The sequence below is a fragment of the Agelaius phoeniceus genome, chromosome 3 (genome assembly GCF_051311805.1).
Source record: "Agelaius phoeniceus isolate bAgePho1 chromosome 3, bAgePho1.hap1, whole genome shotgun sequence".
Lineage (NCBI taxonomy): Eukaryota > Metazoa > Chordata > Aves > Passeriformes > Icteridae > Agelaius > Agelaius phoeniceus.
The window spans coordinates 55,469,938-55,485,723 of record NC_135267.1 but is presented as its reverse complement, the minus strand read 5'-3'; the positions used below and the strand labels follow the sequence as shown (position 1 = coordinate 55,485,723).

Sequence of the window (15,786 nt, the reverse complement as noted above, 5' to 3'; positions counted from 1 at the left end):
AAGCATGAAGTTGTGTCATGGTCTTAAGCAAAGCTCTAGCTTGGACAAACTGGACAAGTTGGAGGTGTGTTGTCCATCAGCAACTCGAAACAATTTTGACCATTGCTGCATGCGAAGAAAAGTAAGTAGTGCCATTTTACACATTAAGTGAATGTTTTTGGCTGACAAAAGTAAAAATGCTCTATGATTCCACCTCTCTTCCCCTGAGAAGTTACTGAATGAAATATTTTATCACAAATGGAGTGGTTTTAAAACTGTTTCACAGTTTTATATTATTTGAATCTATAGTTATTACTGGAAAGAAACACTGGGTTTGAGTTCTACCTGATAATCTGGCCACTTACAAAATTTTGGTAAGAAAATTATGTAGTTATTCATGCTTACTCTGTATTTATCTAGATTCCAAAGTTTATTGTTAACCAAGTGAGAAAACAAAACACTGAAAGCCAGAAGAAGGAGAGAAAGGACAAAGCTATGAAGAAACTTCTGAAAAAGATGGCATATGACCGGGAAAAACATGAGAAACAGGAGAAGACTCCTAATGATGTAAGGAAACATACATCTGAAATGCTTTATTAATAGGATCGTAATTTTTAGTGAAAAAGTAGATAGAGCAGAGGAGATAGATACATTTTTTTAATCGAGAATTCAAATAGATAGCAAGTCAGTGTAGATCTCACAGTTTGTGGGTTACTGGCACAACACGTTTACAGGATTGTACTGGTTCTTTGTTTTCACAGATTTTTCAGAATATTTATGTTCTGAAAAATGATAGGCACTGAGCTCTTTGTCCCAGTCTTCAGCTAGAACATGCACAACCTGCCCAGCCCAAGAAACCCTAAAGGATGAAACAAATGTGAAAAGCTGATGAACTGCTTCTTATGCAGCTATTGTCCAAGTGGCTACTGTCAGCCTACCCTAGTGTATATAACCCACAGTTCAGTATCTCTCCTTTAGATAATTGGTTTCTCCCATACCCATCAGTGATGTCAAGGCATAAATTTCAACATAACACTCTTCACACGCTCTTTAAAATACAAAAATCCTGTGGCAATTGTAGTGTTAGTTTTTCCTGTAGTTCAGAAAGATTTTAGTTGGGTTGTTCCCACTAATATCAAAACTTTAAAAATACATCTCGTGCATGTTGAAATTGTTGATAATTTTTATAATTACAATTTTTTGAAACTTTTTTAGCCTATACAATATACCACCTTAATTATAAGACATTTGAAGTACATTATTCCAAAGTTAGTTTAAATACACAAACAGGTAATACCAAATACGTGTATTCTGATACCATAATGAAAACGTATCAGGTTTGGGTGGTGTGAGAATCTCATTTGGGTGGTATGAAAGTAGCCCCTTGTGGGTTGAAGTCACAGGGAAGATTCTGGTGAGGTAGAGTCATCTTGTGGTCGCTGGTAGAAATGCAGTCTGCTCTGAGCAGTCTGGTTTCATTACCAAGTGTGTGTATGTCAGGCTGTTACCAAAAAAAGGGTTGTCATATTCTTATAAAGGCATTTTTTAAGCTTTTAAGCTGAAGCAAATAGAATGTGGCAAATGAATATGCTATATCCAGAATCGGCTGGAGACTTATATTTCAGTGTTCCTATTCATTTTTTATGCAGTATTTGACACATATCTTAATGTCCAAAATTAATTAATTCCCCAGGCATCACTTTGCATTACTTTCGTTTCTGTCTATATGCAGGAATCTTTACACAGAATGACTTACATATGATTTTAAAATAAAGCTAATTAAACATTGGAATTTGCTTTTCCTGGTCTAATAAAAAAAGAATTCTTTGAATTGAATTCACTTGAGTTGATGTGATTCACTTAATGCTGCCATCCTGTGTTCAACACTGAAATAACAGAAAATACACTGAAAAAATAAATGCTGTTTCAAGTTCAGATATTAGATTTTTTTATAGTTCAGTGCAAAGATATGTCTTTTTAATCCACTGGGGAGTTAGGGCTGAGGTCTTTTAGAGTAAATTATGCCTTTCTAATCCACTGGGGAGATAGAACTGAAGCCTCCTGTAATATTCTTATTCAAATGTAAATGTAAAGTTACTATTCAATGATTTTCTTTAAGCCGTAGAATTCTGTGGAGATTTTTGTCAAAATTAAATGGTACAATTTTTTACAAATCCTTCATGCTTATTGCAAGCATTCAGTAATTTGGGGTGCTTGAGAACATGTTAGTATTAAAATCATATTCACAAATTGATAAGGCTTCATTGTGAATGACAATTTATACATTTTTCAATTACAAACGTCTCATTCTTTCAGGAAAATTTATTGGTTTGGGTTTTCCTTCTCCCTAGTTTTCAATTCATACTGCTTTAATTTACAAATGAGGTAAATTTCCTGTGCAGTTTTTGAACTATATTTTAACTATCAGGTGGTAAGCGAGATACCCAGACATGTGGTGAATTTCCCACTCCAGTGAAACCTGTTTGAAACTTTCAGAGAATTCACAGAATTACTAGGTTGGAAGAGACCTTAAAGATCATTGAGTCCAACCCATGCCCGAGCACCTTAGCTAAACCATGGCACTGACTGCCACATCCAGTCTTTTTTTAAACACAATACCTAATTACCTTGTGTGCTGCTGAATAATAGCTGAGGAAAAATTTCTATTTTCTAACACTTGCTGTGGCACCCTACATGATTAAACATAGATGGACAGAACCTGAGTCACCTCCATATTCTCCAGAAATAACTCCGTATCTGCGTTCTTATTAGCAGCTCATTTGCATAAAATTTCATCTTAGCTCTGATGAGGCCTCTCTATCAATCACATTTTCCCTTTTGAGACAGAGGTTAAAAAGCATTTACTGCAAACTCCAGGTGAGATCTCTGTAGAGTGTTGAGAGTGGTTAATATTAGAGGGCTTGTGAGGGTTAATTGCTTTTTGGGATACCTGTGCATACGTATGGCCCCAAGTCAGTGTTGGGGATTAAGTCTTTGTGTTGGTGTTGGGTTGAATAATGCTCTAGACAGACAAAGAAAGATGCCCTCAGGACTGGAAATTTACCTACTGCCTTTAGCCACATTTCTACCATCTGTCATTGTATTCCTCTGTATGGTGCAGTTGTTCCAAAAAGGGAGCTATCATATGAGCAGCACAATGCAATGCACTGGGCTGAGCTGCTGCAGGTTATAAAACCCATTGTGTCCCATGGCCCTTCTGTTTGCATGATCTGTTTGAATTTACAGAGTAACCTTTCTGACTCCTGCTGAATATGCCACTCATTGCAGTGCCAGATCATTTACTAAAAAAATTATTACCTGCTAAATCATTTCTCCATGTATGGTTTTCTAGTTTTTTGTCCCAAACTAGGTGCAATATTTTGCAGCCCAAAGAGAACAACTGCTTTGCATTTCTTTCAGCCTTTGCCTTCCATGTAGCAAGATCCTTTTGAAAATCAATTTTGTTCTTCATAATGTTCATGCTCCATACCTGCTTGGTATACTTTGCACCTTGAATAAGTATGCATAATATTCCTTCATTAGTGAAAATATTGCATAGTCACATTTCTCTCTGCACCTAGAGTGAAAAATATTTAAGTGGGTCAGGAAAAATGGATTAGAAGAAACTGGAAGAGACCTACCCCAGACCCTGTAGCCAGGTAGCTGCTCTTCTCTGTGTTATATAGATTCTAAGCCCCTCTGAAAAGGAAGGGTTTGAAGAAGATTAGTACCTCACAGGTGACTTCTCTGCCTGCTGCAGACTAAATGTTGTAGGCCAATGTATTTTCCATGAAGTAAGGATGTGCTGTCTTCAGCTTTTTTAATAATGCAAGTACCTATTTCAGCCAGAGTTTCCAGTGTTTTAAAACTGACCTGAGAGGACCTGTGAGGCAGGGGAGGGAACTTGCAAACTGAGTAGCATTGGTGACCCACTCTTCAGTGTTTGTCAGTCCTCTCATAGGTTCATAGCTTAATATGTTGTGATATGGAGCCAGCCCCTCACTTGGGTATTTTGGACTGTGCTGTTCAGAGAATAGGTTCTGTCATTCAGCTCTTAGAGGTTTTAAGCCACGTTTTCTTTCCCACTAACTTGCACAGTGTATGGGCTACGGGATGCTCAGGTTCTGTTCTCTCTGTAGTTTGGCAGCATGAATATATTGTGCAGCTGAGCATGATTTCTCCTGGAAATGCAGGTGGTGAAAGTGGCAAAATGCATTAATTAGCTGAGCTAATAATGATTCTCTGTGAATAAACAAAGTAATTATTCTGTTTGATCTGTGACCATAATGTTAGAGCTCTGTGGACATTTCTTCTTCTTTTTCTCATATACTCAAAGTAGACTGCTTTTTAAATAATTTATCATGTGCCTGCTGTGTAGGAAAAAAAAAGTTATCCAGCTGAAAGTTGGAGACACTCCATTAAAATCAACTGAGACAAAATGATCAAGATCAAGAACAGTATACAAAAATGAAAGCTAGTTTAAATTGACCAATTTGAATTTGATGGAAGACCAGATAGGTCTATAAACAATAATTTCATCCTTAAAAATGTAATTTCTTTTTGCCAGAATCCCAGAAGTTTGGAAAGAGGCAAAAAAATTTTTAGCAGGATTTACTACCTAGCAGATGGCTATAGACACTGTTTCTGTAGGTGGAGGCCTTAAAGAACAGATGTGACAAATTTAGAGTTAATCTAGGAGAAATCTCATAGAGATCTCTTGCAATCTTACAAGTCTTTGATTCCACAATTACTACATAGCAAATTCTCAGTGTGATGATTCTTTACTGCTTTAGACAGAAGTAGTTATGATGTCTAGGCTTTTTAAATCGACAAATAATAAAACTGGACACAAAAGGATTGTTTGGTTAAAATTGCTTACCATAACTCATCATTTGTATAGTAATGAGCCTTCAGCTTTCTCAGGAAGCTATTCTTCCAATTCTGCTCACGTTTGTACTTGTTCTGTACTCATTTAACACTGATGGTTTCAGAGAAGCTATTTTAGATTCACAGGTGCCCGGATTTATTCATTGATTATGGAAGAAAATATGTTCAGCCTTGCAGTTGTGTAAATTGGGGTGGGAAAGGAGACAATGAACTGCCATAATCAACCTTGAGTACAGAGACTCTTAGTTTATTTTCCTATCAAAAGGAGTAGGTTTGGGTAAATGATAATGTAATAGGAATAGAAGTATTTCCAGGAACAGAAATTAGGACCTTATTCACAAATAAATTATATCTTTTGTAACTTCAAATGTCATGTACCTGCAAGTGGGACAGAAAAGCTGTCTTTTGTCCTCCTTCTCTGTAGATAATATGATTAATATTCATCATCAAGGACTTGTGGTTTGAAATAAAATACAAATCCATTATATACTCAAGACTATTATATAGGGCAGGTTGCCTAGCTGAACATATGCTGGACAATAAGAAATAGGGAGAAAAACCTGCAGTAGTGAATATCTGTTTTTAAAAAATGAAGTTTACAAAAAGGAAAGAAGAATCCTTTAAAATAAACTGATCCATGAGTACTTTGTGTTTTCTTTTTTTCGGGTCTTTTTGTTTTGTTTTTTTTTTTGGGCAGGAAGTTCAGATTAAATGGAACTGATCAGGTTTCTTCCAGAAGTTTAGAAGTTTTGGCAAAGGGTTGGTGTGGGGGCACTGCCTGATTTTCATGCCTGCAGCAAGAATTTTTCATATCAGTGTCACATGCTTCTTATCACACCAAAGTGTGTTCTTAATGTAGCATAATTGTTATTGTTATTCTTAACATCTTTGAAAAATAATTAAACACTGCTGTTCCTTTGTTCTGAAGTTCTCCCTGTTGTTAAAAAGAGCTTTGAAGGTTGGATGTAATTTACTGAACTGCGGCATAGTTATTGTATGTTTGTAGAGAAGTATAGTAGATAGTGAAGTGCAGAGCACTGTACTTACTTACTTATTCCATACTGTATTTTGAGAAGCTCATCAAAGCCAGCTGCTAGCAGCTTTGTTCCACCACTCTTATTGCTTTGCAGACTGATGTTCCTCAGGGAGTGATACGGGTGCAAGCGCCTCATCTTTCCAAAGTTTCCATGGCAATACAGCTGACAGAAGAACTGAAAGCCGGTGATATAGTAGCCAGGTTTCTCAGCCAGAAAAGGTATAAACATGTCTTTGTTTTGTTATCATGTCGGGAGAAGTGTCTCTTCATTTATTATATCAAGAAAAAAGTTTTAAAATACTCAAAGTCCAGGTCAGTTCACGAACTGTTTGGCTGAATTTAGCCATCAAAATATACGCTTGAGGAATTAATGCTTTTAAATGTTATTAAAGCCCAGGAAACCTTTAGGAATACATAAATGCTGTTAGTAAAAAAATGTTAGTAAAAAATTAATTGCTGTTTAATCTGATGGGTCAGGAATAGTTTGGTAATTTTGTGGGGACAAGTCAGAAGGGAACTCCAAGAAAACAGAGGAATGAGGAAAGAAGAAAGATTTTTGTTTTTTTTTTAATAATGCATTTATTATGTAAATATATAATACATTTATATATAAAAATCTATTTAAAATACAAGCATCATAAAGGCACCCCAGGACATGCATTTCTATATAACAGCATAATAGTTACTGGAGTATAATGATGTGAAAATTTCATGTACATTAAATGATTTTAAACCAAAAGCTACATTTTAGTCATTCAAATCCATTTAAAAAGGGAGAAATTTTAATGAATCTTTTGAAAAAAAATAAAATTAATGCATGTGTTCATCATATCTAGCTATTCATCTAAAGCAATAATATGGTACACTAGTTGAGATTTAGAAGCTGCTTTTTCCTAAATGCTGTTTTTAGAGTTTTACACCATTGTTAGGAACTTATTTTCTTGCTGGGCTTTAGCATATATTATTACAATTAAGCAGTGAGAATAATAGAATCCCTTTGTAATACAGGGACTTTATTTTTCCACTGTCTGTTTTTTACCTCTTTTAATTGCAGCACAATTAAATCCATCAAGAAAGTGGTTTTCCCACCCAACCATAAGGCTTTTTCTGATATATGGCACATTTGAGGGAAATACTTATTTTTGCAGCAGCAGTAAAAGAAAAATCAGAGAGTAAATATCAAGCTACTTGTTAATAACAATGAAATTCTTTCCTAAAACCTGCAGTTTCTTCATATTTATCTTATTTTACCTTTCCTAGTGTACTGTTCACTTGCAGGACTGTTCATTTGCACTAGCATGCAAGGGTATTCTTGTTCACTGATTGTGTCAGTAAGAATTTGTGATGGGTGCAGTGCTGATTTTAATTAACATTAACTTCTCCCAGACATGTCTAGGTGGCTGATCCACAAGCACCTTTGTAATATCATCATTATGTTCTGTTCCCCACAGTGGAAATGTCCAAACACTCAAGAAAGAAGAGGTCTTTCTTTATGAAATAGGAGGAAATATTGGTAAGAATGGCTTCTGAACAACTTACTTTGCTAGAATAAGATTCCTTGGCACATTGTCCATGGGCTTCACTGTGTTGCATTTTTATTCATGTCCCTTGTTCTCCCTGACACTAAGGCAGACAGTTAACCTTGTGGAGAAGGCAGCAGAGATGTTGGTGTAATCATTATATCAGTAGTATCTTACCATCTGTCCCTGAGGAAGTTGGCAGCTGTAACAGATGTTCCTGATATGTAGGTACAGTGAATAAGCACAGAAAGGTTGGATACAAAGGTGCTTGGAGTTCATCTTATTCATCTCTTTGTATTGAGGCATTATAAGTGAACTTACATTCCTTCATGTTCTGCATTTGAGTGTCATTTTGGAGGGAGTGTTCTTTTGAGGGGAAGAAAATGCTCAACCAGAAAGATGACCATGTGATAAAATTTTCCAACAGCTAGTCTTTCCTGCCCTGCTTATTCCAGATCCTTTTGATTAAAGTAAATAGCAGATAAGCAAAGTTAATGCCAAGGATAATTTTGAGCCCAGTTCTAAAGTTTTCTTCCATGAATGCAAGAGTATTTTTGCATTAGAAATCAGTTTCTAATCATAGTATTTTTCATATGTTCAGGAAAACAAAAGGAGAACTAGAAAGCAGTAGTAGATTGGATTTACATTTACTTTTTTCCTTAACTGTGACCTGTTAAACTTATTTGGCATTATAAAATTACATGCAGTACTTCTTTTCTTTGCAAGCTTCAATTCCGTATCTAAATTGCTACTTATAGCATTTTTCTTTTATTCTAATCACTATTATAAATCATGTTTTTTGCATGTTTGTCTAAACCAAAAGACTTAATTAAAAATGGCACTTACTTATGTTTCCTGCAACAGGTATGTTTTAGTGTTTTTACTAAGTCTGATAAGTAAGTTGCCAAGATAGTTGGATGCCAGATGAATGTATTATATGTTCTCTTGCAAATCCAGTATCTACATACATTTCCTATGCCTGTTAAAGCAGGTTGCAATCCCAGACATAAGACTTTTTTAAAGGAGAGGAATATCTTTTTTTATTCTACAGAGGTGTAATCATTGCAGGAAAAAAGGTTTTGTAGCAGAATTCTAATGAAACTGGAACAACTGTTACTTTAAATTTGTGACAGAAATTGTATTTCTCTTAGAGAAAGTGCAGATTTATTTTGTTTTGTTGTGACATAGGTTAGAAAGCTTAGATGCTTTTTCTGTCTGAATGGTTTACTTCCAGAGGATTCCAACTTTAATCAGTCCTTATTAGTCCTTATTAATACTCTCAGTTGAAGTAAGAGAAACTCCCTGCCTTTAACCTGCCGTACAGGTTTAAGTAAACCAGCTGTCCTGACCTTTGCCATCTCTCTCTCTTCCCAGTGTGCCTGACTCATGTAGAGGGAGCCCAAAACAAGACTCAAGGGGCTTGTGACACTCTCATGTCCTTACACTTGTACTTAAAATTGTAACAAGCACAACACTGTGATCTTGTCCTCTAGCAGTTGCAGCTGCTGAAGTCTGCACACATTTCTTTAGTAGTCAGTACACTGTAGGATTTCAGGGCACTGAATGGGACTTCTGCCACAGATTTGTGCCCAGGACTGGATGGATAGGGACATAGCAAAGTGCTGTCCCCATGCTCTCACTGCCTGAACATGCTGCACTGTGCAGAGGAGAAGACCGAGTTCAGCAACACGGGCAGTACTGGTCACAGAGGTTTGGATTAAAATCCTAGAGAGAGCAGATGGAGACTGTGCCTGCTTGAGCAGGGAGGCCAAAGACCTGGCAGACAAACTCAGCTGCACCATTCTACCTATGTTTTCCTCCTGTCTCAGGAGTGCAAGTACTGGAAATATCTGTCTGGCACGAGCCATCCACCCCAAATAATTGCATAGCAGAGTAGAAGAGGAGCTGTGATGTAGAGCTGCAAATGCATGTGATAATGCTTTGCCTGTAGGGCAATGGGAAGAATGAGCAGATCTTGATGGATCAGCATATGCTATTTTCATCATTGCTACTAGACATAAATTAATTGCCTGTAGTGCACCAAGAACAGTGTACTACTTTCCCCTCCTAGGAACAGCAACTATTACAAGTGCTATACAGAACAGCTTATTTAAGAGGAGGAGGATAGGGAGTAACACTTTCTTAGCAACGAAAAACCTTGCACAAACTTAGCATTTAGAAAGGGAAAAATAACCTGAAATTTTAATGGACTTCCATGCATGTGAATGTAGTTTTTGGATATAATCATGAGAGGATCAGGACATTGCTCCACTTTTACTTGCAGAGGGGAGTTCCCATCTGCATGGTCTGTGTGAGGAATCTGACCTAGAATGTGTCACAGAGGTAGAGCAGCCCTTTCTCTCCTTTCTTCTTCTTCTCCCCTTCCTCCTCAAGGCAGACAGGAAGGGTAGGAGCACCTCCAACTTTTATGTGCATTGTCCTTTGTTAAACACCACAGAGAGACTTTGAAAATGTCATGGAGTAAAACAGTAACAGGAACTTTGGAAGTTGTTTCATTTCTCTGTTAGTACTGGTGTAACCACATGGTTTTTCTGTTTCTAGGAGAACGCTGCCTTGATGATGATACCTACATGAAGGACCTCTACCAGCTCAACCCAAATGCTGAGTGGGTTATAAAACCTAAGCAGAGCTAAGATCACAGCTAATGGCAAAACCTCCAACCTGTGGACTTTAGTTGTACGGCTGAATGTTTCAAAGGGGAGAGAGTGTCCTCTCAACATTCAACCATTGTGTATATTAATAGAACTTTATCCAGTTTAAAAAAAAAAAAGGCAATAGTGACCCAACAGTTATAACAAGTAAGCTTTCGGTTTTACTTGCAGCAAAATTTTGGAAATAGCACAATTTTCTCACTCATGTTTGAAACGAGCATAAGTACCTTATATATTTTATATATAAGTACCTTAAATATTTTAATGGCACTAAGCTACCTCCCATCTGGTAGGTCTTGTTTAAGAATTTATTTTTCAAGCAGGTGTTTAAACTCTTTGTATTAGAGACCTACAAACTCTTTGTGTAGCATTTTGTGTTCATATAGGTCTTTTCAGTGCTAGTACAATAGAGAACCAAATCCTGATCAGCACTTCTGAATGGTACAGTATTAAAAATACCTGACCAAGTCATATGAATTTCCCAAATAAGTGTGAATTTCACTGGAAAAAACTGCAATGCAATGTATTTTGTCTTTGGAAGTCCTAATTTAAAGTTTGATGAAAACTATTTAAAAACAACTGTGAAGATGCTTTCTATGCAGCTTTTTTGCTAGGTCTTTTAAGTAATTTTATTTTTACTCCAGTTGATTGTGCTCTTGAGATTATTACAAAACAAAAGAAAGAAAAAAAAAAACAAAGGATCATGTGACAAGGTGAGTCTTTTTAAAGCTCACTACTCTTGGCATTGTCCTTTCTGGCATATTGTCATGCACTAGAAAAACCTTTTAGGTATTTCAGCAGTGATTGCAGCCATGTTACATACACCAATTTCAGGTTTTTTGGACCTCTGATAGATTGAGTTTTGTGAACTGCCAAAACTTTTCAGTTACTAGCATAATAAAACCTTTCAGGAAAAACAAAATAACTGTAGAAGGAAACTGTAGTCTCAATTTCATAGGTAGCAAGCCACTAAACCTTTCACTCCAAACCAGTGTAAGGGTCTGCTGTGGGTATTACTTACCATTGGCTATATATCTGGTTTATCCTGGACGAGGTTAGAAATCAAGTTCTGATTGCCCTGATGCTGATAGGTGCTGTCTAAACCACTTCAAAAATTAGTGCTCCAACAGAGAACTATTGCAAGTCCATCCCTTTTCAGGAAAGGACTGAAAGCTCCCCATGGAATTCACTGATAATGAATTGTAGACTGAGGAGGCTTGTTGCAGCACAAAGAACTGTGGCCTGGAGCTCCAGAGGCCCAGTTCCACAGCAACACTTTGGGCTCACTAGCTTGTGTACCACTTCACAATTTATTTGTAAACTAGCTCAGCTGTGCTCAAGTGCTTTCACCTGCGTGCTGACTACCTGAAGTAACTACTGTGAAATTGTATCCTTGGGATGAAATGCTTTCTCTCAGTGCACACAGAGATTTATATTGACCTCATAGGGAGTATTCTACTTGCAATCAAGGACTGAATTACATTTTTTTACGTGATCTAAGCTGATTAAAGGAATAAAGGACCTTTCTGCTGAGCTTTGGATGTGGGCCCTGTGTTGACAGAGTAACCACTGGAACTCTCCCTTTTATGTACAAGCAGTGAAATAGAACTCTGAAAGGTCATAGGAAAATTAGACATCTGCTGATTAGTTATCCACAGTATATGAACAATTTTGGGGCCATGTATATTTATTGTTTCTTAAAGTCTGTCTTCATATGAAGAAGAAGCACTGCACTGGTTGGTTCTGAAAAGCAGCATGAGTAAAAGAAGAAATTGTTCTAATGTACTGCTTGATGTTCCATCTAGCTGGGTATTCCCACGTGGTATAGCACTGTGCCACTATGGGCAAATCCTCTTAAGACAAATTACTTTTGTCTGTAGAGCAAACTCCCTGTTCTTCAAATGGAAGGAATAGAGTAGCAAAGCAGTACAATACTTAGGTAAACATTTATGAACCTAGTGTAATAAATATAAAGGGGTTTTTTTGACATGTAATACAAAAGTGATGTGTGTTCTCGTAATACGTTATAGTTCTGTAGAAGATTACTTGTTACTGGAACTCTAGGTGTTATTTTAATCAGGAGCAAAGTGCAGATGATAGGAACAGCTGTTCCAGGAGTTTCAGTATAAAATTGCAACCAACCTGTGGTTATGATCTCTTAAATAACTTTGCTTATGGTTTAGTGCCATTGTCTTTTTTTAATTTAAAAAAGTTCTTTTCTAATTAAATGGTTTTTTTCTGACATTTTCTGACTTTCAAATTCTTATATTTGTGCATAAAACATACCCCAATGACACTAAGCAATAATTATTTTGTGATTTCACACTTTACATCTTTGTAGAGACCTAGTGGTATTGTGTATGACAAGAGACATTGATAAGTTAAAGTCCTGCAAAACAAATGCCTGCTGGAAAAAGAAGTAACAGGCTAGAAGTTTAGAACTTTGCTGCAATTGCAATACATCTTTGCTAAATCTGTAATGTGACAATTACTGGGTACGTGCAGAGCAGGAGACTTCTCAGACCTCATTGAGAGTACCAGCTCTTAATTCTTCATAATTAAGTAATTAAATTAGGGCACATGTGTGGAGCCCAAAATGCATTCAGGTAAGCTGATAAGAATCTCTTATAATTAAAAACACAGTGCTGCATTAGTTGCTTATTTGGGGTGATTTGGTAGGCCACCCTTGTTTGACTGGTGACTTGGGAAACACGTCTGCAGGAGGTTTTTCACCTGTTGACAGATTAATGCTGTGTGCAACCCTATACAGGCAGAACAGCCAGGACTGGGGAGAGGAAGGAGTGGGGAAGCAGGTGATGGTCCTCTTACCACTGCCTGTATGTTGTGGAGTATGTAAGGATGGTTTTGTGCTCAAAAACTCTCTGGTGAAGGAAGAGGAAGGAGGGGAAAGGTCCCCAATGCTTGTATGAGGTGTAGACACCTTTCTCACACTGCCTGTTCTTCAAAGACCTCAGAGTTTGCACTCATTTTCCAAAGCCTTGTGTTCTTCCCCACCTTGTGCAAAGCACAGGCACCATCCCTGGGTATCTGTGGGTGCCAGGGGGAAAGGTGTCATCCCAACCAAGTGTCCCCTGTGTGAGCAGCAGTGAGACACATTTATCTCACATTGCAAGTCAACAAGCAGCATCTCTGAGCATTCCACTGAGGTTTCAAGAAAACAGTAGGGAGGAGGAAGATGAATGGATATGGATGTCTTGGAAATATTGGCTGAATTTCTGTCTGTGGCACGACTGAGATGACTTCAAGGATAAGGAGATGCACTTTTTGGCTGTGAGCATCAACAAAGAAGGAAATGTTTGAGAAAGGCCTGCTTGAAACTTTTCCCAGCCCATTATTTCTTTGTCAGACATTATTAAAAGCAATGTAACTCTCCAATAAAATACACTATCTTCCTAAGTATTGAGTGAAATTGCAGCAGCAAGCTAACTTGGTGAAAGATTGCTAAAGAAATTGTTTCCTTGGTATCACATTTAAATGCATCTTAGGATTAGTTCTCTGCTGTACTTCTATCTTTAAGAGGTTGCAGCCACTCAGAAAGTATAGAATGTGTATGTGCTAATCTTACAACAATATTTATAATAATTTTTTTAATGTAGAACAATGCTTTAAAAATATTTATATCACTGTTTGTGTACCACTGTGGTCTGTTGCACACAGACCACATCTGAAGTAGGTAAGTACCTATTATCCCCATTTAACAGATAGGAAAAGTGTTCATAAATGGCTGGCTTCTGGCTAGAAGGGATGAAATTAATCTGATTCGTAGAAGCCAAATAGTGATCCTCCAACAATTGCCTTAAAAATCTGCTGTATTGCCAGTAACAGCAGTATAGCAATCACAAGTATGGCTTCAGGGGATACTTTTAATAAATACAATGCTGTAATTTTTAGCCTGGGTTCCAAAGGAAATTTATCTGGGGTAATCTTGCTACCTTGTGTGTGTCTTCCCCTAATTACTTTTCAGTCTGTTGGCAGACTTTAGTAATTTTTGGCAAATGCAGTGGGAGGAAAGGCGTGTGTCAAGAAAATAATTAAGCTTCTATGAGCTTCATAAAACTAGGTAGTAGGAGTCCTTTGTTCAATGGGGAGATGACAGCATAAGTTTCAGTTCTATTTAGGCACCAGAACAGAAGTGTGAGAGAAATCATACACATGCTCTGGCCATGGAGGAAGGCTGTGCTTGGAGCTCTCAGCCAGCCATCAGGATTTGGCATCAGGCCTTTGGAGGCCTGAGAAAGCACTTGCTTTTGTTGCTGCCTGCTTTCTGAATCTTCTTTGTTGGCATGATGTGGGTGATTCTTGCTGAAGCTGCAGTTGTTCTCCTGGGCTGGCTTTTGGGGTGCAGCCTCTCTGGTTAGTGCAGCTCATGCCCATACCCTCCCTGTGGGCTGAGCTGTACCTTTCCAGCCTGAGCTGTACCCACAGCTGAAGGTGTTGATGCAGGTGAGGAGGTGGGTAGAGATACTTCTCTCTCTGCTTGTAGGGCTGTTGGGAATTACCTTCAGCCTGGGGAATAATCAGATCTAAAACTGGGCAGTATCAAAGGACAGCCTTCACTTGCAGGTTTTAAACCATCGTGGAAATACAACTTGCCCTTCATGAATCACAGGAGTGGTGGTGGTGGTTCAAAAGATAGTATTACTCCTTGGTAGTCCATTCTGGTATGGCAGAAAGGATTCTTCCTTCCCCCTGTGGCCCTGTAAAACCAATAACTAATGCTCATTTGCATTGAGAGCCACAGTCGCTGCGTTTCACCTATGGAATGAGCTTTGCCCTCTGTGTTACCATTGTGCCTCTGTAATGCGGTTACTCCTGAGAACAAATTGTCTTGCTTCCCGTGAGCAGTCTGCTCGCATGCTGTGTCGCTAGATCAGCTGCTGCAGGGCAGCCAGTCCTGTGCTGCTTTCCCCTGGGATTCCCTGTGCCTTCCGAGCGGTGACCCCGCCACGTGGCTATCCACACGCGGGGATGTGCCTTTGCCGGCCGCTGTCATTCCCCGCCTGCCGGGGACAAGCGGAGGGTCATTCCTACGGCACTCGCTCCTCTCTTCCATGTGTCGGGGACAGAAATGCCGGGGAGCTGCCACGGGCGGCTGTGTCTCCGTGTGCCGGCCCGGCCCCTCCGGGCTTTGTCCGTGTTTTCGCTGCCGGGCGGGGCGGCGGCAGGTGGCGGTGCGGGGCCGCGCTCTGCTCCGCTCCGCTCCGCTCTGCTCTGCTCTGCTCTGCTCTGCTCTGCTCTGCTCTGCTCTGCGGCGGGGCCACAGCGTGAGCGCCGCTTTCATTTCGGCTCCAGAGCAGAAACCGGAGAGAGAGATCGTACCCGTGCTCTGGCCGGCCGGGGAGGAAAGCTGCGCTTGGAGCTCGCAGCCAGCCGGCGGGATTTTGTTGTCAGCGCGTTTGGAGAAGTGGTCACCTTGTGTGCCTGTCTGCTTTCATGCCATCCATCCCAGCAGCTGCACCATGCCATGTATTTAGTTTAATGCATTTTTCTTATGCATTGAAAATGAGAAAATGCATGAGAAAATGCTGGTGATGCAGCGTACAACTCATGTGTCTGAGACAGCGCATCTAGGCAGGGACAGCTTCGATGTCCGGTGCTCTGGACACAGCGAAACTGAGAGTAGACAAAGCTTTGCACAGCAGAAAATCACAGGCTTGACTCTTTTACTGGA

General features: G+C 38.9%; 1 protein-coding gene across 4 annotated transcripts in view; it reads left to right on the top strand.

The window, feature by feature from the left end:
- ARHGAP18 (Rho GTPase activating protein 18) overlaps positions 1 to 12,336 on the top strand; it is a 95,488-nt gene extending 83,152 nt beyond the window's left edge. For all 4 annotated transcript variants that reach the window (XM_054629742.2, XM_077175292.1, XM_077175293.1 and 1 more), the window contains 4 exons: positions 400 to 546; positions 5,997 to 6,121; positions 7,354 to 7,415; positions 9,985 to 12,336. In XM_054629742.2, the coding sequence (XP_054485717.2) occupies positions 400 to 546; positions 5,997 to 6,121; positions 7,354 to 7,415; positions 9,985 to 10,076 (426 nt within the window). In that variant the 3' untranslated portion in view covers positions 10,077 to 12,336. The remainder of the gene's footprint in view (positions 1 to 399; positions 547 to 5,996; positions 6,122 to 7,353; positions 7,416 to 9,984) is intronic.
- Positions 12,337 to 15,786: the final 3,450 nt, after the last annotated feature.